Source organism: Eurytemora carolleeae, unplaced genomic scaffold (genome assembly GCF_000591075.1).
Source record: "Eurytemora carolleeae unplaced genomic scaffold, Eaff_2.0 scaffold1166, whole genome shotgun sequence".
Classification (NCBI taxonomy): Eukaryota; Metazoa; Arthropoda; class Copepoda; order Calanoida; family Temoridae; genus Eurytemora; species Eurytemora carolleeae.
This window is the reverse complement of record NW_019397055.1, coordinates 80,003-100,506: the sequence shown is the minus strand read 5'-3', so window position 1 is coordinate 100,506 and position 20,504 is coordinate 80,003. Positions and strand designations below refer to the sequence as shown.

The 20,504-nt window shown below is 31.4% G+C and overlaps 1 protein-coding gene across 1 annotated transcript; it reads right to left on the bottom strand.

The window, feature by feature from the left end:
• Positions 1–3: 3 nt before the first annotated feature.
• On the bottom strand, positions 4–16,443 carry LOC111711461 (protein msta). Its single transcript, XM_023485833.1, has 18 exons — positions 16,436–16,443; positions 15,749–15,845; positions 14,044–14,113; positions 12,436–12,513; positions 11,976–12,053; positions 10,862–10,900; positions 9,726–9,792; positions 8,572–8,635; positions 6,967–7,028; positions 5,017–5,086; positions 4,345–4,425; positions 3,512–3,596; positions 2,728–2,813; positions 2,260–2,357; positions 1,827–1,914; positions 1,348–1,423; positions 1,134–1,187; positions 4–420 (listed from the first exon to the last, which is right to left on the bottom strand). Exons 2-18 carry the CDS (start codon positions 15,826–15,828, stop codon positions 376–378), a joined length of 1,221 nt encoding a protein of 406 aa, XP_023341601.1. The 5' UTR covers positions 15,829–15,845; positions 16,436–16,443; the 3' UTR covers positions 4–375.
• Positions 16,444–20,504: the final 4,061 nt, after the last annotated feature.

The following is a 20,504-nucleotide window of genomic DNA, read 5'->3' as shown; positions in this document are numbered from 1 at the left end:
ATATTAAAACTTAATGTTTATCAATTCAACAAGCTTACTTATTCTTAGAATCACAATTTGAATATCTTATAATTTATGTTATTTATCACATTATTATCAAAATACAAAAAAAGTGTTGTTTACATTTTTTTTTACTTTACCTAGCACTATAATCTCACAAGAAGGAAATGATTCATTTGATGTAATGTACCGTTTAAGCCGTCTACAGTCTTTATGTATACTATACAACTTGACAGAGCTTCTTTGAAGAGACTGTAAGTGTAATTTCAAGTTGTAAATCGGGCATTTCCCTTGAAAATTACGCTGACAGTCCCTTTAAAACGAGTGAGGTACTTGAAATGAACCCTAGAGTAAAAATGTTGCTGAATAATAAGTTTAATGAATAAAACTGCAATAATCTACTGGAGATCCACAGTCGTCCTGGACAAATTGAAAATATGCAATGCTAAAGGATGGAAACCGCAATAAAAACTTTTCGGAATACAAATCGTAGTTTTATTTACATGTGTAACAATTCTACACACAATGCAGATACTTCCCCCGAGAGAACAAGAGACCATATTATTTTTTAATAATTCTACTTTCAAGATCTTCCTAATAGATCTCAAGTTGGAATACGATATGGATTATATTAGGAATTATTCAAATTAATTCTAATATGAATCTCGCTGTACACACGTAGTACACACATACAAAGTACATACGTATATAGTAAGTAGATAGTACACTTATAGTACACACATAATACAAACATAGTACACACTTAGTACATACATGGTACGTGCATAGAACACAAATAGTGCATACATAGTAAAAACATAGTACCCACATAGTTCATACATAGGAACTATGAGTACACACATAGTAAATACATTGTACGTACATAGTAAACGACTGGTACATAAATAGTACACATTATAATCCCATAGTACATACATAGTACACATTGCACACACATAGTACATGCAAAGTTAACATTGTAGACAAAAAGCTCATTCATAGTACACATTGTACATCAGAGGGTACGGTACAAGGTCGTGCCGGGTACAAGGAGTAGGTACGGTACAATTTAAAATTAACCGCTGAGTTAAGAGTAGATTATTCATTTATTTAATAATTAATATTTTCAATTCCTTGAATATAATCTTAATTTCTCTTGTAAGCTGAGGAACTAGTTTCAGAATATCCTAAATATATCAGGAGTTAAGAATTTTCACAATATTAGGAAAATTTTTATCTAAATTAGATGTAATTAATAAAGTAATTCATCTCATTTCTAAATAGAGTAACAAACCAACAAAAAAAGAAAAATAATAAAAAATCATTTTAAAAATAAGATTTTTTTACCTTGTCAACTGCTATCTCCATTGTTTTACAGTGATCTAATGTTTTTAGTAAATTGTAGATAATAAATCCCTTACTCCTAAACATATTTGAACATTATTATTATTATAAAAGTTTTTTCATAATTATTATCACTATAATTCTTCTTCTTCTTCTTCTTCTTCTTAATATTATCATTATCATTATCATTATCATTATCATTATCATTATCATTATCATTATCATTATCATTATCATTATCATTATCATTATCATTATCATTATCATTATTATATAGATATATGTCTGGTACAGACCAGAACCATCTCACCAGAACCTCTAAATATATAGATATATGTCTGGTACAAACTAGAACCATCTCACTAGAACCTCTAAATATATAGATATATGTCTGGTATTTCTAAGTGTCTAGTTAAACTATTTTCTCTGTAACAACATCAAATACACATTATTATTATTATTATTATTATTATTATTATTACCTAGATTGTTCTCCCTCTATTATTTCTACAGATTTCATCATCTCAACAGAAAACTTGATTTTAAGTTTTAGTTCAATCTCATCAACATCTATATGTGAATAAAATATCTCATAAAGTTACAATAATGTCAAGTATTTAAATTATAATCAATCAATATTTAAGATTATTTTTAATACAAAAATAGATAATATTTAAAGAATAACTGGCAAATAAAAGCTATCGTAGCAACTAATGTCGAAAAAAAACAATCTACGAGTTTTCCATTAAGTAACTGGTTTACCCCAAAAATGAAAAAGAAGCTGAATACTCACTAAAAATTTTAATATCGAATATATAAGCATTAGCGAGTAATCAGTTCAATTGTATAGTTTGGGTAGTTGCTTGCAGTACAAAAAATAAATTTCTCTCTTTATAGAATTCTTCATGATTTTACCTTTAAAAGGAACAAAATTTGGATCTCCCCACTCCGTGATACAAGCCATCTTTAACTCTGATACAGTGTAGTGGGTAGGATACAGCCACCCTTCTAACCTTAGGATACAGTCATTTATATACAGATATGGATACAGTGGAGTGGGTAGGATACAGCCACCCTTCTAACCTTAGGATACATCATTTATATACAGATATGAATAAAGTGTAGTGGGAAGGATACAACCATAATTTTAACCTTGGGGATACAGTCATTTATATAAAAACATAGTGGGTATGATACAGCAGCATTATAATCTTAGGACACAGTAGTTTATATACAAACATGGATACAGTGTAGTGGGAAGGATGGGAAGCATACATAAAAAATGTCATCCAATTTTGTCCAAATATTTGGCCAACTATGTGAGCGAAGAGTTTATTATATAGATTTTAATAACTAAAACGAAAACTAATAAAAAAACCTTACTTTTGAATAAGTTGGATAAGTTGTTTCTGGTCAGATCTATCTCTGGTATGAACTAGCTGGGTACCCACAGCTAGACTGGTCAAACACTAAACAACAATACTAGTAGTACAGGGAGTATTGGGGGTACATGAGAAGAGGGAGTACCGGAGAAGAGGGAGTACAGAAAGTACAGAAAGTACATGGAGTATAGTAAGTACAGGAAAAGAGGGAGTACAGGAAAAGAAGGATTAGAGGGAGTACAGAAGAAGAGGGAGTACGGGGATTACAGGAAGTACAGGGAGGACAAAGAGTCCAGGGAGTTCATGGATTACAGGGTGTTCAGGTAGTAAATGGAGTACAGGAAGTACAGGAGTACAGTGAGTTCAGGAAGTACAGGGAGCACAAGATGTCCAGCTTGTCAGGGAAGTACAGGTAGTACAGAAAGTACATGGTATAAAGGTAGTACAGGGAGTACAGGTAGTACAGGGAGTACAGGTAGTACAGGGAGTACAGGTAGTACAGGTAGTACAGGTAGTACAGGGAGTACAGGAGCAAAAGAAGTACAGGGAGTACAGAGGGTACAGGGAGTACAGAGGGTACAGGGAGTACAAGGAATACAGGGAGTACAGATAGTACAGGGAGTACAGGGAGTACGGGAGTACAAGGAGTACAGGGAGTACAGGAAGGACAGGGAGTACATAGAGTCTTAAAATGTTATTCAGGATTGATCATATTTTTGCCTAAAATAAAGTAGAGTTTTGCGAACTCCACAGTAATAATTCTTAAAGATTATTTATATGTTTACCTTTCTCGAGGGAACATGTGTTTTACACTTTATACAGATCCAGTCCTGGTTTGCTTCTCCGGGATATCGGGGGCATACAGGGTTCCTAGATTTAACAAATATCTATTATAGTCCTAGAAGTACAGGGTTCCAAGATTCAACAAATATCTAGCACTCCTAGAAGTACAGGGTTCCTAGATTCAACAAATATATAGTAGTCCTAGAAGTACAGGGTTCCTAGATTCAACAAATATCTAGTATAGTCCTAGAAGTACAGGGTTCCTAGATATCTAGTAGTACTTGAAGTGCAGGATTTCTAGATTCGTCAAAAATCTAGGAGGACCTGGAGTACAGGATTCCTAGGTTCGACAAATATCTAGAAGTAGTTGGAGTACAGGATTCCTAGATTCAACAAATATCTAGGAGGACCTGAAGTACAGGATTCCTAGATTCAACAAATATCTAGGAGGACCTGGATTGCAGGATTCCTAGATTCGACAAATATCTAGAAGTAGTTGGAGTACAGGATTCCTAGATTCGACAAATATCTAGAAGGACCTGGAGTACAGGATTCCTAGATTCTACAAAATCTAGGAGGACCTGGAGTACAGGATTCCTATATTCAACAAAATCTTGGAGGACCTGGAGTATAACCATCTTCAAATATTTCCCCTGTACAAACTGTCCATCAGCATTCTATACTCTACCCTTTCTCCGCATACAAAACAGTTCTAATTTTGGATCAAGAATTTATTTTCCCCATTAAATCATTTGTTTTCTCCGATTCAGCAATAAAAATGATTTTTAAAGAGGGGGAGGGAAATATATTTTTCAAGGAAAACACCCCTGGGTACCTGCAATCCGGTGTTGGGCAGAGTAGAGCTCCTGAATATGTACCGCACTCCTCTGGGTCCTCACATCTAGCACACTTACACCTTAACAATTCATGTATTGTATTGTACTCCTCTAGGTCCTCACATCTAGCACACTTACACCTTAACAATTCATGTATTGTACTGTACTCCTCTAGGTCCTCACATCTAGCACACTTACACCTTAACAATTCATGTATTGTACTGTACTCCTCTAGGTCCTCACATCTAGTACACTTACACCTTAACAATTCATGTATTGTACTGTACTCCTCTGGGTCCTAACATTTAGTACACTTAGTACCGTCATAACCAGAAAACTCTGAAATAGGAAGACGACTTTTAGAATCCATTTATAACTTTAAAAGTTCCAATGAGCAAGAGACACAGCAATGAGCAGTGTAAACATGGTGTAAACAGACCCATTGCTTTAAATTAATGAATTTCTAAGTGTCTAGTTAAACTATTTTCTCTGTAACAACATCAAATACACTGAAGTATTGCTAAAATATCATTTTCCCATTCCATTGTTTTCTGGTTATCACTGTATACAAATCCATGTTAAAATCTAATCGTTAAAAATAAAAGTAAAACTATTTATCTATGTCAAAAGGTAAAAGTCAAATTTAAAATATACATGAGTAAAATTTGAACCTAAAAAATTTAGTTGTGAGTAGATGTTTCTGACGAGGAGTTGTGGCCCAGCGTGGTTGGGTGTAGCAACCTACAAACCAAACCATTATTTTCATAACTTTTATTAAAGAGACTGTAGATGTAATTTTAAGTGATTTTTGAAGATGCATGTATAAATACAATTCACAAACATAAACTTAAAATATATTACCAAGCAAGAAAGAATGAGATATTCATCATTGTCTTTTAGAAAATTAATTATTTTCTTAATTTTTATTAACAGAGAACGGTTTAAAGTTGACAGTTGAAATTCCAAGGACTGTGCCTTTAAAAAAATAAAATTATTTAATTTCAGTTTAATAACTCTAATTTTAAAGATTGGAAAATAATGAATTAAGCTTAATAGGGTAAAAATTGAGCATATATATAACTTAAATGGGTCAAAATATACGCAGGGTTTCCTACAAAATATAGGCAGGGTTTCCTACAAAATATACGCATGGTTTACTACAAAATATACGCAGAGTTTCCCACAAAATATACGCCGAGTTTCCTACAAAATATACGCAGGGTTTACTACAAAATATACGCAGAGTTTCCTACAAAATATACGCAGAGTTTCCTACAAATATATGCTGGGTTTCCTACAAAATATACGCAAGGTTTCCTACAAAATATACGCAGGGTTTTCTACAAATTATACGCAAGGTTTCCTACAAAATATATGAAGAGTTCCCTACAAAATATATGTAGGGTTTCCTACAAAATATACTCAAGGTTTCCTACAAAATATACGCAGGGTTTTCTACAAATTATACGCAAGGTTTCCTACAAAATATATGCAGAGTTCCCTACAAAATATATGTAGGGTTTCCTACAAAATATACTCAAGGTTTCCTGCAAAATATACGCAAGGTTTCCTGCAAAATATACTTAAGGTTTCTTACAAAATATACGCAAGGTTTCCTACAAAATATACGCAGAGTTTCCTACAAAAAATACGCAGAGTTTCCTACAAAATATACACAGAGTTTCCTACAAAATATACGCAAGGTTTCTTACAAAATATATGCTGGGTTTCCTACAAAATATAAGCAGAGTTTCCTACAAAATATACGCAAAGTTTCCTTCAAATATATTCTTGGTTTGCTACAAATATATGCTGGGTTTCCTACAAAATATCCGCAAGGTTTCCAACAAAATTTACGCAGGTTTCCTACAAAATATACGCAAGGTTTCCTACAAATATATTCTGGGTTTGCTACAAATATATGCTGTGTTTCCTACAAAATATATGCTGGGTTTCCTACAAAATATACGCAATGTGTCAAACAAAATTTACACAAAGTTTCCTACAAAATATACGCAAGGTTTCCTACAAAATATACGCAAGGTTTCCTACAAATATATGCTGGGTTTCCTACAAAATATACGCAATGTGTCAAACATAATTTACACAATTTACATTCCTACAAAATATACGCAAGGTTTTCTACAAAATATACGAAGGGTTTCCTACAAAATACACGCAGGGTTTCTTACAAAATATGCGCAAGGTTTCCTACAAATGTATGCTGGGTTTCCTACAAATATATGCTGGGTTTTTCTACAAAATATACGCAATGTTTCCAACAAAATTTACGCAGAGTTTCCTACAAAATATACGCAAGGTTTCTTACAAAATATGAGCAAGGTTTCCTACAAATGTATGCAGGGTTTCCTACAAATATATGCTGGGTTTCCTACAAAATATATGCAGGGTTTCCTACAAAATATAAGATCACGGAACTATTGTTACCGTAGTCTCTATAAAGTCTAATCCTTTGTGGGTACTTTGATTACTTACTAAAGTAACATCCAATAATGTTTACTAGTTGTTTCTTCAGGTTGTTTGTTTGTTTATTATTTGTTTACATTTATAGATAAACTCGACAATTCACAATTTCCATAAATGTAAGGTTTGATTCGTTCCTAGAATTTCTGCTCCTTGATAAACAGGTCTCGTACACACCAGAACCATCTCACCAGAATCTCTAAATATATAGATATATGTCTGGTACACGCTAGAACTATCTCACCAGAATCTCTAAATATATAGATATATGTCTGGTACACACTAGAACCATCTCACCAGAACCTCTAAATATATAGATACATGTCTGGTACACACTAGAACCATTTCACTAGAATCTCTAAATATTTAGATATAGGTCTCGTACACACTAGAATCATCTCACCAGAATCTCTAAATATAAAGATATATGTCTGATACACTCTAGAAAAATCTCCCCAGAATCTCTAAATATATAGATATATGTCTGGTACAGACCAGAACCATCTCACCAGAACCTCTAAATATATAGATATATGGCTGGTACAGACCAGAACCATCTCACCAGAACCTCTAAATATATAGATACATATCTGGTACACACTATAACCATCTCACCAGAACCTCTAAATATATAGATATATGTCTGGTACAGACCAGAACCATCTCACCAGAACCTCTAAATATATATATATATGTCTGGTACAGACCAGAACCATCTCACCAGAACCTCTAAATATATAGATACATATCTGGTACACACTAGAACCATCTCACCAGAACCAAATATGAAGATATAGGTCTGGTACACACTAGAACCATCTCACCAGAACCTCTAAATATATAGATATAGGTCTGGTACACACTAGAACCATCTCACCAGGACCTATAAATACATAGATATATGTCTAGTACACTCTAGAAAAATCTCCCCAGAACCTTTAAATATATAGATATATGTCTGGTACAGACCAGAACCATCTCACCAGAACCTCTAAATATATAGATATATGTCTGGTACAAACTAGAACCATCTCACTATAACCTCTAAATATATAGATATATGTCTGGTACAAACAAGAACCATCTCACTATAACCTCTAAATATATAGATATATGTCTGGTACAAACAAGAACAATCTCACCACAGCCTCTAAATAAATAGATATATGTCTGGTACACACTAGAACCATCTCACTTTAACCTCTAAATATATAGATATAGGTCTGGTACACGCTAGAACCATCTCACTAGAACCTATGAATATATAGATATAGGTCTGGTACACACTAGAACCACCTCACCAGAACCTCTAAATAGCTCTTTCAAAAGGGTGCCGGGTGTGTTTTTCTGTTGGTACAGTGTAAAATAAAATTAATGAAAGAATTTTTATGATGTCGTTTTCGAAGCCAATTATGATTCATTGCTAGCTAAGCTTCCTATTTCAGGGTTATTAATTTATATTTACAAAAAAATGTAGTAATTTTTAATCAGAAAAGTTTACTTTCAAAACAGAAATTTAGAAAAAATTCATGTCAAATAACATACAGGGTTAACCTCAAGGATGAGACTGTAAAGACGACATGAAACTCTTAAAATATTCTGTTGATATATAAACATTTACTAATTTTTCAGGAGACATTATAGAAATTATACTATTGTATTTATAAGTCAAACACAGAGAAAAATAGTAAAAATGACTTTTTTTAGTTCTAAACAAAAATTTTCTGTTTAATAAAAATAACCTGAAAAAATGTCTAGTGTTGGGTAGGCAGGAAGAATTCATCATGCTCGCTATTAAGTACAGTCCTACAAAAATAATTTTTTGGAGAAAAAAAAAACTAAAAACAAACCTAGATGAAAACTTTGTATTTTAGATATTAAAATATTTCAAGTTAGGAGTTTCATTCTTTAAATATTCATGAACAGAAAATGGAAAATTTAGAATAAAAGAAAATGGAAATTTTTTTAAAGACTGTTCTTAAAAAAAGAGTCCGTATAGTAAAACCAAAAGCTGGCAAATTTAAATTTTTAAACTAAAATTCCCTAAACAACATGAGAAAAGTTGTCAGAGGTATTCTTTAAAGAATAAGTGTAAAGAGACTAGTGACATTACCGAAGTCAAACCTATAAAAAATGTTCTCCCGGAAAATACGCCTTGTTGCTATACGTAGCTGTTTCTATACGTTGGATTTCTATAAGGTTTGACCTCGAAATTACCATCTATTTCTGTAGAGCTGCAGATCCGATTCACAACGATATCCCGAAAAGGTATGTAAAATCAAGAATAAAGAGATATCTATTTCTCAACTTTAAAACTGAATGGAGGATCTTTAAGAACAAAACACTTATCAACGACGTTATCTTCAGATTTGTATTAGATAACATTTTAAAGGGCTCCGTTGTAAATTAGGCATGCCCCTTTTTCTTTTTAACCCTGTTTTGGCGGGAAAATATTTTTTAGGTTAATGTTTCATCGTCTATAGGCAAAATCCCCTCTACTGAACTTCTGATTACTAAAGGAATTGAGTCTTTGTCACAAACTATGAAAAAATCTAAGTTTGAAATATCAATGGTTTACACCATAAATAAAAAATATAGGTATTAGAAAATCAAAGTTTGTTACAAAGACTCAATTCCCTTCCAACCTACTGCAATATCCGACCTAAAACAGATTTTTATTTTGTATTATTTGTGGGTAAGCCTAGGTTAAGACAATTTATGGGACGAACGCTGCGGCTAAGACAGGCTAGGGGGCCGCGCGCTGCGACCACTTATCCAACTAGCAGCTGTAAACCAAATGCGATTAGGTCAGCAGTGTAGTATAGTGGATTTTGCTTAGGTCATAAGCGTGGTATAGTAGATGTGCGTAGGTGGAAGATGCACCATCAGCTTTCACCTCTGCAGGAGACTCTTGAAGGTCCAGAACTCTCGTAAGCATTTGAATCAAATATTCCACAAATTTCCTGAAAAAATAACTTACTTATATTTATAAATTTTATTTCTTGCATTTATATATACATCTACTTGAAACGTTCATGGAATAAACGAAAATGATGACACTTTTGTTCAGAATAAAACAAATGTTTAAGAAGCAATCTAACAATGATCTGTATGTATATCAATAGATCGAACACAATGATATGTATTTATATCATCAAGAAGGATCACGGGAAAACTATTTTAGAAAGCGATAATTTAGCAATTCAGAAAACCGCAATTGTACTTACTAGACATTTTTAACCAGGCTTCGCGACCTTCTTTGATTTTAACTTTTAATTGTCGCTTTTTTGTGGATTCTTAACATCCATAAACATTTTCTGGGACCATATGAGGTCCCACAAAAAAATTACATTACAAAACAAAACAGACAAAAAATTTCACGGATTTTATAAAAAAAAATTTCGTGGATTTTTAAAATTTCAAAAATAAAATTTTGTTAGAGGCAAATTTTTGAAACTTCGATTTTCCATTAACCTTCCATGGGGTCACTCGAGAGGTCCTGCAAAAAATGTGGGCACGATCGGTTTAGCCGTTTTAACTTTTATTGATACTAACAAACAGAGAAACACCCAGACAGACAAGCAAAGTACATATATGTAGATATAGATGAGAAATAATCCCGTTGTTTGCACCTAGAACTCCCGACTTCTAATTAGGCTAATTAACAAGTTTTCTTTTCATTTCTCTAAAATATTTCAAGTTTTAAACTTGTAAAAAGTTATTAATTTAAACTGACATACATTTATTGTAATTCATCGATCTTAAACTTTTTAAATAATTCGGTAGTTTCAAACGTTTTTTTTAGTCCTAATTAAAGTATTTCAGGTGAAAAAATTAAGAGAGTATATAATCGTTTTTTCACGTTTTTTCTGTTTAAAAGTATCTGAGAAACCAGAATAGGTTTAAAATTAACCTTAATAGGACTTTTCAACATTATCAAAATATCTTTAAAATCGGTTAAAACCTTTAAGTATACACAAAAAACGTTAAATTCCCTGAAATTTTATTTTTATTTAATTTAATGAAAGTTACCTGTATCTGATCTTCTGTAAAGTCTCGTATTCCAAAATGCTGAAAAAGAATATAAGGTTTCATTCCTTTATATTTTCTCTTATTTTTCCAATTTCACGGGACATAGTTTTCATCATTTTATCGAATAATATTGGATAGATCGGGTAAAAGTGTCAAAACTTTGAATAAATATATGTTCTAAAGAGGTGAAAACTTTTAAAGATATGAGTTTACCTCAATTTACCGGTTTGAAGTAATTGAAGATTTGAACAATCTATCTTTGCACTCTTCGATTTTTTAAACATTAGCTATTTTTGAAAAGTTTGAGTTTAAACAAATTATGAGTTAAAACATCATTTAAAATTTCCAAGCCCTGCTCCGGAGTAGGTTTTGTGGTTCATAGTTTTGTTAAATATATGTAAAGTTTCAGTTTTTTTCAAGCTGAGTTTTTTAAATTATTTAAAATTATTCTAAGATTATTTAACCACTTTTAAGAAAAGATATAGGGTCATTCCAAAGCTCTGGGGTCGGAGTAAGTGGGCAATAAAAATTTGAAAAAATTGAAAATTGTTTTGATTGGATAAAATTTTCAAAATTTCAACTAACTTAAAATCAACAAACCTCAAAATAAATATTTTTTTTCTGAAAATTTTAGGGGTAAAAAAATACCATAAAAGTTTAATTTTGAAATTTTTTTTTCTCTTTTGTGAAAATAAATTTACATAATTTGGTGTTTCAAACAAAAAATCATGGCTTTTAATTTTTCCACTCTTATCATGCATGTGATATGTCTCTGAAGTCTGTTCCTGTGTGGGTGGGTTAAATGAAATGTCTCTAAAACGTAGGTCTGATTAAAATTATATATTTGAGGTTAAATGTAATGTCGTATGACGTAGGTCTGATTAAAATTATATATTTGAGATGGCCTGTAATGTCTCTACCACGTAGGTCTGATTAAAATTGTATATTTGAGGTTAAATGTAATGTCATATAACGTAGGTCTGATTAAAATTATATATTTGAGGTTACCTGTAGTGTCTCTACGACACGTAGGTCTGATTAAAATTATATATTTGAGGTTACCTGTAATGTCTCTACCACGTAGGTCTGATTAAAATTATATATTTGAGGTTACCTGTAATGTCTCTACCACGTAGGTCTGATTAAAATCAAATATTTTCGTGCCTCTTCTTTTCTCCAGGTTACTCATTAACTAAATATTTTACTAGATATTCTATCTGAAAGCATTAAGTCAGAACTTTTGTAAATCTCGGGATCAAGAATTGATCTCAATCTTCAGAAGATCAACGGAGTAATTTAATTCCTCTTTGATCCTTTTATACCCTGCAAGGATAACTTAAATTGAGAGATCAAGCAAATTCAAATTTAAAATTGCCAACATTGGAAATCGAATTCAAGGGTAAAAGATTTACGATACTCGAGTTCGACACAAAACATTTTAGTCTATATATTTATTCTAGAGAATTAAACATGATTTATAGACTAGAAAATCAAAATTTTGTGTAAAACTTGAGCTATTAAAAAATGATAGAAAAAAAAATAATATAAGAAAATAATAATGATAATAATAATACCAGCTTAACTGCTTCCCATTGCTTATTATTATTCTCTCGAAGCCAGAGCGCCCTAAGCACTGTTACAAAATAATAAACCTAAGAGAATTTATTTTAAACATTTTATTTCACATCTTTTCATTTGCACATTTTTATAATTACTAGGCTTTCCTGTAAATAATTTCAGCTTTTATTTGTTGCTTTGAAAGTCGGCCATTTTAAATAGTTTTCAAATTTTGGCGGATTTTTCTTTAATATTGGCGCATTTTTAAATAAAAATTTCAACTAGTTCAGGATTTTTTTCTTTCAATTTTTATGTTCCATGAACCTTCCCCGGGGTTATGTGTGGTTCCACACAAAATTTGGGCCCGATCGGTTCAGTCGTTTTGACGTTTATTGGTTACAAACAAACAACAGATAAGCAAAGTATATATATAGATAAAAAAGAGGGAATATCCAGGGATGTAGTTCTTTAATAAATAAGAAGTGAAATTATTTCTTGCATCATAAACTTTGCTACTATTTCCGAAAACGTTCGAGGATTGCAAGATACGAAGCAAAAATTTAGGATTTTGTCGTTTTTCAAACTCAAAATGAGATCGTTTCATTTCCTGTCTCTGCCATTCACGTCTACCTGGAAACTGCAATCGAAAATTATCCATTTTCAGATAGAAAAAACGTGGAATATAATATAATTAAAAGATATAAAAACTTTAATCTTTTTCTTTCAAGAATATGTTTAGGAATATTCGGAGCTTTTTAGTTTTTAGTTTAAAAAGAATTCTAAAACTTTAATTGTCTAGTACATAAATTTGTGGAACCTGAATAATCTGATCGTGTAAATAAGAACTACACCTTTACAGAAATTTTGCAATCCTTATTTAAAATTTAAATGGTTCTCTACCACGTCAAACTAAAGTAAATTTCACGTAAGAATGAAACCTTATATGTTTTTATCATAACTCCTCCTATTGATGAGTATTGAGAAGAACAAAAATGTTTGGAATTCACAATATGTGACCAAATAAATTTCGTTTTCTTATACTTTGGAGTAAAATCGGAACGAGAGGATCAACCAACGAGGTTATAGTATACAGAGTGATGATGTGAGCTAATCCTTTACTAATTGTACAGACTATGTAGTTCACTTCCAAAGATCAATCTGTATATTACAGCACTCAGGGGTGATTTCTGAAAATATTTAAATGGAGATGGAGGACGTATTTTACAGAGCAATATTTCATCGTTAATAATCAGTTCTAAGAAAACTGAGAAAAATTAAGGATACAAAACCTCCCCATACACTTGTACTCCGAGAGCGTACTTCATATTTGATGTTTGTACTGTATCATTAGGTCATAGTGGACCGGGGTGTCCAGTGAAGTAACAATTTTTCAAAATCGAATAAATAAGAATTCGTTTTTTTCATAAAATGTTTAACAAGCAGGCTGTTAGACTTAGGTTAGGATTATACATTAAATAATCTTAACCATGAAATACAGCAATTTTGTGCAGTGTACACAGACCCATTTCAATTTATAAATTGATTTTCACTGGTAAAACTATTTCATTGATACACATTACTAAAATTTCGTCTTGCTATTCCACAGTTTATGGGTCTCACTGTACCTGTTGGAGATCTATCTCAGAGTTTAGAATAATAATATCTCTTGCAGGAGATAACATCTCACATTCAGGTCTAAAGAAATATATTCTAATGGACTGAATACTTTAATCTAAAGAAATAAAAACATTTTTTATCACAATTGCTGAAGTATAAATACAAACCACGATTGGTCAACTATTGACACTATTCTATAATTGGTTAACTTTTGATACTATAAATCTATGATTGGTCAACTATTGATACTAAACTATGATTGGTCAACTATTGATACTAATCTATGATTGGTTAACTATTGATACTAACCTATGATTGGCTGTTTATTGATACTAACCTGTGATTGGTTAACTATGGACACTATTCTATAATTGGTTAACTTTTGATACTATAAATCTATGATTGGTCAACTATTGATACTAACCTATGATTTATTGTTTATTGATACTAACCTATGATTGGTTAACTATTGATACAAACCTATACCTATGATTGATTAACTATTGATACTGACCTATTATTGGTTGTTTATTGATACTAATCTATGATTGGTTAACTATTGATACTAACCTATGATTGGTTAACTATTGATACTAACCTATGATTGATCAATTCTTGATACTAACCTATGATTGGTCAACTATTGAAACTAACCTATGATTGATCAACAATTGATACTAACCTAAGATTGGTAAACTATTGATACTAACCTATGATTGGTTAACTATTGATACTAACCTAAGATTGGTAAACTATTGATACTAACCTATGATTGGTTAACTATTGATACTAACCTAAGATTGGTAAACTATTGATACTAACCTATGATTGGTTAACTATTGATACTAACCTAAGATTGGTAAACTATTGATACTAACCTATGATTGGTTAACTATTGATACTAACCTAAGATTGGTAAACTATTGATACTAACCTATGATTGGTTAACTATTGATACTAACCTATGATTGGTAAACTATTGATACTAACCTATGATTGATCAACAATTGATACTAACCTAAGATTGGTAAACTATTGATACTAGCCTATGATTGGTCAGCTATTGATACTAACCTATGATTGGTTAACTATTGATACTATCCTATGATTGGTCAACTATTGACAATAACCTATGATTAAACTATTGATACTGACCTATGATTGGTCAACAATTGAATAACCTAAGATTGGTAAACTATTGATACTAACCTATGATTGGTTAACTATTGATACTGACCTATGATTAGTCAACAATTGAAACTAACCTAAGATTGGTAAACTATTGATACTAACCTATGATTGGTCAACTATTGATACTGACCTATGATTGGTCAACAATTGAAACTAACCTAAGATTGGTAAACTATTGATATTAACCTATGATTGGTTAACTATTGATACTAACCTATGATTGGCCAACTATTGATACTAGCCTATGATTAGTCAACTATTGATACTAACCCATGATTGGTCAACTATTGATACTAACCTATGATAGGTCAACTATTGATACTAACCCATGATTGGTCAACTATTGATACTAACCTATGATTGGTCAACTATTGACACTAACCTATGATTGGTCAACTATTGATACTAACCCATGATTGGTCAACTATTGATACTAACCTATGATTGGTCAACTATTGATACTAACCTATGATTGGTCAACTATTGATACTAACCTATGATTGGTCAACTATTGATACTAACCTATGATTGATCAGCTTCGGACATGAATCACTGCAAAGTGGAAGTCCACACTTAGAACAGAAGAAAACACAATCAAACATTAATTTATCATAACATCCTAAATTAAAAAATTGATTATTAAAATAACAAAGATTGTTATGCGCTTTTGGTATGAATTTCTGAAGGATTATTAGAAATTTTTCTTTAGATTTTTACGTTTAAGCGTGCATATTTTAGTTCATAGTGATATCTATAGACAAAATAAAAGGTACATATAGGCAGGAGGTAAAAGCTACACAGATATCAAAAATGCATATACAGGAAATTAAGACCTCCTATACAGGATCTTGAGGCTACCTAGACAAGATATTGATGCTACATAGACAAGATATTGAGGCTACCTAGACATAAAATCAACGCTACAAAAACAGGAAATTAAGGTTATCTAGACAGGAAGTAAAGGCAACCAAGACAAAAAATTAAGGGTACATAAACACGAAATTAGCGCTACAAAACAGGAATTAAAGGCAATCTAGACAGGTAATGAAGACTTGATAAACAGAAAGTAAAAGCCACATAGGAAGTAAGTAAAGAATACCTAGACAGGAAGTAAAGAATACCTAGACAGGAAGTAAAAAATACCTAGACAGGAAGTAAAGAATACCTAGACAGGAAGTAAAGAATACCTAGACAGGAAGTAAAGAATACCTAGACAGGAAGTAANTCAAGTAACTGAACATATACTAGTACAAATCAAGTAACTGAACATATACTAGTACAAATCAAGTAACTGAACATATACTAGTACAAATCAAGTAACTGAACATATACTAGTACAAATCAAGTAACTGAACATATACTAGTACAAATCAAGTAACTGAACATATACTAGTACAAATCAAGTAACTGAACATATACTAGTACAAATCAAGTAACTGAACATATACTAGTACAAATCAAGTAACTGAACATATACTAGTACAAATCAAGTAACTGAACATATACTAGTACAAATCAAGTAACTGAACATATACTAGTACAAATCAAGTAACTGAACATATACTAGTACAAATCAAGTAACTGAACATATACTAGTACAAATCAAGTAACTGAACATATACTAGTACAAATCAAGTAACTGAACATATACTAGTACAAATCAAGTAACTGAACATATACTAGTACAAATCAAGTAACTGAACATATACTAGTACAAATCAAGTAACTGAACATATACTAGTACAAATCAAGTAACTGAACATATACTAGTACAAATCAAGTAACTGAACATATACTAGTACAAATCAAGTAACTGAACATATACTAGTACAAATCAAGTAACTGAACATATACTAGTACAAATCAAGTAACTGAACATATACTAGTACAAATCAAGTAACTGAACATATACTAGTACAAATCAAGTAACTGAACATATACTAGTACAAATCAAGTAACTGAACATATACTAGTACAAATCAAGTAACTGAACATATACTAGTACAAATCAAGTAACTGAACATATACTAGTACAAATCAAGTAACTGAACATATGCTAGTACAAATCAAGTAACTGAACATATACTATTACAAATCATGTAACTGAACATATACTAGTACAAATCAAGTAACTGAACATATACTAGTACAAATCAAGTAACTGAACATATACTAGTACAAATCAAGTAACTGAACATATACTAGTACAAATCCAGTAATTTAACATATACTAGTACAAATCAAGTAACTGTAGTGATACAGCAAGATATGTAGTATGCTATTTTCTAATTGAGGCGTCATACTTTTACTCTTTGTGTCTTATTTATTTTATTTCAATCATCTTATTTTGAATGCAGTAACTGAACAGATCTTTAAAAAAATCTTATACCCCCCCCCCCTCTAGGAAAGGGTTGGGTTCACCTGCTCCATCGGACCTATCAGCAGAGACTAAAATATTTCTGCAGATTCAACATTATTTTTTAATATAAATTTTCCTTCCTTGCTTAGCGTGCCTGGCACATAGCTGCGGAATCTGGGGGAATACAAGATTTAGAATCTGATTACAGACCACTTCATTATGTTAAATATTAACTAGGAAACATGAAAACAAACAACACAAGTTTAAATATTTTTAATATTTTCATACTTTTCATATTTATAAATAAAGTTTTCAAGAAATAAGCATAAAAAGTTTCATTGCCCGTATGAAATTAACTGGGCCCCATTGTTAAGAAAATGTATTAAACTAAATTTTTGCATAATTTTAAGGAATTTTTATCATTTAAGTTACTAAAACTAGCCATGTTCTTTCATTTTTATTTCGATGTTATTTAGAACACGTTTGCAGAAGATCAATTGTTCAAAATAGGTTTTAAAAATATGTATCTTTATCTATAAATACGTAACTTCTATACCAGGGAATTAGGTTTTAAAAATACGATTTTTTATTATTTTGTTATTAAAACTATAATTATGTTGGAGTAGATTTTATGTTTTCTAAATATTTTCTGGAATTTATTTTTTAAACTATAGCTGTTTTCACTTTTTTGGGTCTGTTAATGTATTTTTTTACAGTATGTTTGTAATTTTTATTTAATCAAAATTCCATCAATTTTTGCTTTATTTTGATAAAAATGGTCAAATTATACGTATTATGTATATTATATTAGTTCCGCAAGTAGTATCTTTTTAAAGAATTATTATTTTGAAATTGTATCTAACTAGCTAACGCCTTATGTAAAATATTTTATTTTGTAGTACGTGTACTGTGTACTTTTCAGGAGCGTGCGTATACAGAAATACAGGGGTCGGGGTACATAGATACGCTGTTGAACACGGTATCATACTTCGACACTCATCACATAGATACGCTGTTGAACACGGTATCATACTTCGACACTCATCACATATTTAACTTAATATTGATTAATGTTCTTATGTGATTTAAGTGAATGTGACACAAGAAAGTTTAATTATTTATTATTTAACATGTTATAGTCGTGATTGGCCTCATTCGTTGTATGTCCTTTGGAATATTGCATAATATTACATAAACCGTATATATAATACTTTTTTAAATAACCTGTAATGATTTTAAAATACATAAAAATTCCAATAGTATTACAGTGAGTGAGATTTCAAATCATGAGAAATCATGCTCAATTGCGTATTATGTTCTATGTTGTACATTTTCTCGGGCATTGGTCACTTGTTAAGAGGAGGGGGGGGGGGTAAAAATCGTTCTCTAGGAAATTACCAATTTATCTAGGTTTATTTAGAATATATCTTGGTTGAGTAAGGATGTATCTAGGTTGAGTATGGTATTATACCTATGGTGGAGTAAGGATGTATCTAGGTCAAGTAAGATTTACTTAGGTGGAGTAAGGATGTATCTATACGTATTACTTAGTGAAATCTTCTAAGTTTTCTAAGGGTGAACTTATAGATTGAACTTAAGATGTGTTTGATTTGAGTATAAAGAATGAATCAAGTTATTAAAAAAAATATTCATGATTTCTATTCATATAAGAAAAAAAGATTATCAGGAGCTAAATTTACTGTGTTGTTCGATAAGATCATAAAGGGGTAATCTTTAATGAAAAATAAAAAATTTACGTTTATCTAATTGGTTGAGTGGAAATCGGCAGGGATTGATAGTGGTTATATGGGATTAACTAGGGCATAATGTTCAATGATAGAAAAAACGAATTATCTTATATATTTTATCCACATCATACACGGTAGGATCTTATTTTGATTAAGTACAGTATGGTACAGTAGTTTCTTATCCGTTGCATCCTTGTACAGTAGTTTCTTATCCTTTGTATCTTTGTACAGTAGTTTCTTATCCTTTGTATCCTTGTACAGTATAGTTTCTAATCCTTTGCATCCTTGTACAGTAGTTTCTTATCCGTTGTATCCTTGTACAGTATAGTTTCTAATCCTTTGCATCCTTGTACAGTAGTTTCTCCTTTGAATCATTGTACAGTCATTTTTTATCCTTTGTTTCATTGTTTTTTTAGTTTCTTATCCGGTGTATCCATGTACAGTATTTTCTAATCCTTTGTATCTTTGTACAGTAGTTTCTTATCTTTTGTATCCTTGTACAGTAGTTTCATATCTTTTGTATCCTTGTACAGTAGTTTCTTCTCCTTCGTATCTTTGAACAGTATTTTCTAATCCTTTGTATCCTTGTACAGTAGTTTCTTATCCTTTGTATCCTTGTACAGTAGTTTCTTATTCTTTGTATTCTTGTACAGTAGTTTCTTATCCTTTGAATCATTGTACAGTCGTTTTTTATCCTTTGTATCACTGTTCTTTAGTTTCTAATCCTTTGCATCCTTCTACAGTAGTTTCTTCTCCTTCGTATCTTTGAACAGTATTTCTAATCCTTTGCATCCTTGTACAGTAGTTTCTTATCCTTGTCTCCTTGTAAAGTATTTTCTAATCCTTTGCATCCTTGTATAGTATTTTCTAATCCTTTTGAATCCTTGTACAGTAGTTTCTTCTCCGTGTATCCGTGAACAGTAGTTTCTTTTATTTTGCATCCTTGTACAGTATTTTCTATTTACTATCAAATGCCTTTTTTTATAGTTGAAGTCAAGAGCATTTAATCTTAGTTTGAGAAGAATGTATCTAGGTTTAGATCGATTGTATAGCTGTGGTTGAAGTGTGTAGGATCCTCCAGGTTTCCTGAGTTGGATTGGATCAGGTTGTATCAGGTTGTATCTAGGGAAAGCCTGGAGCAGGACGGATGCAGGGAGTCCGGGAGGGAGAG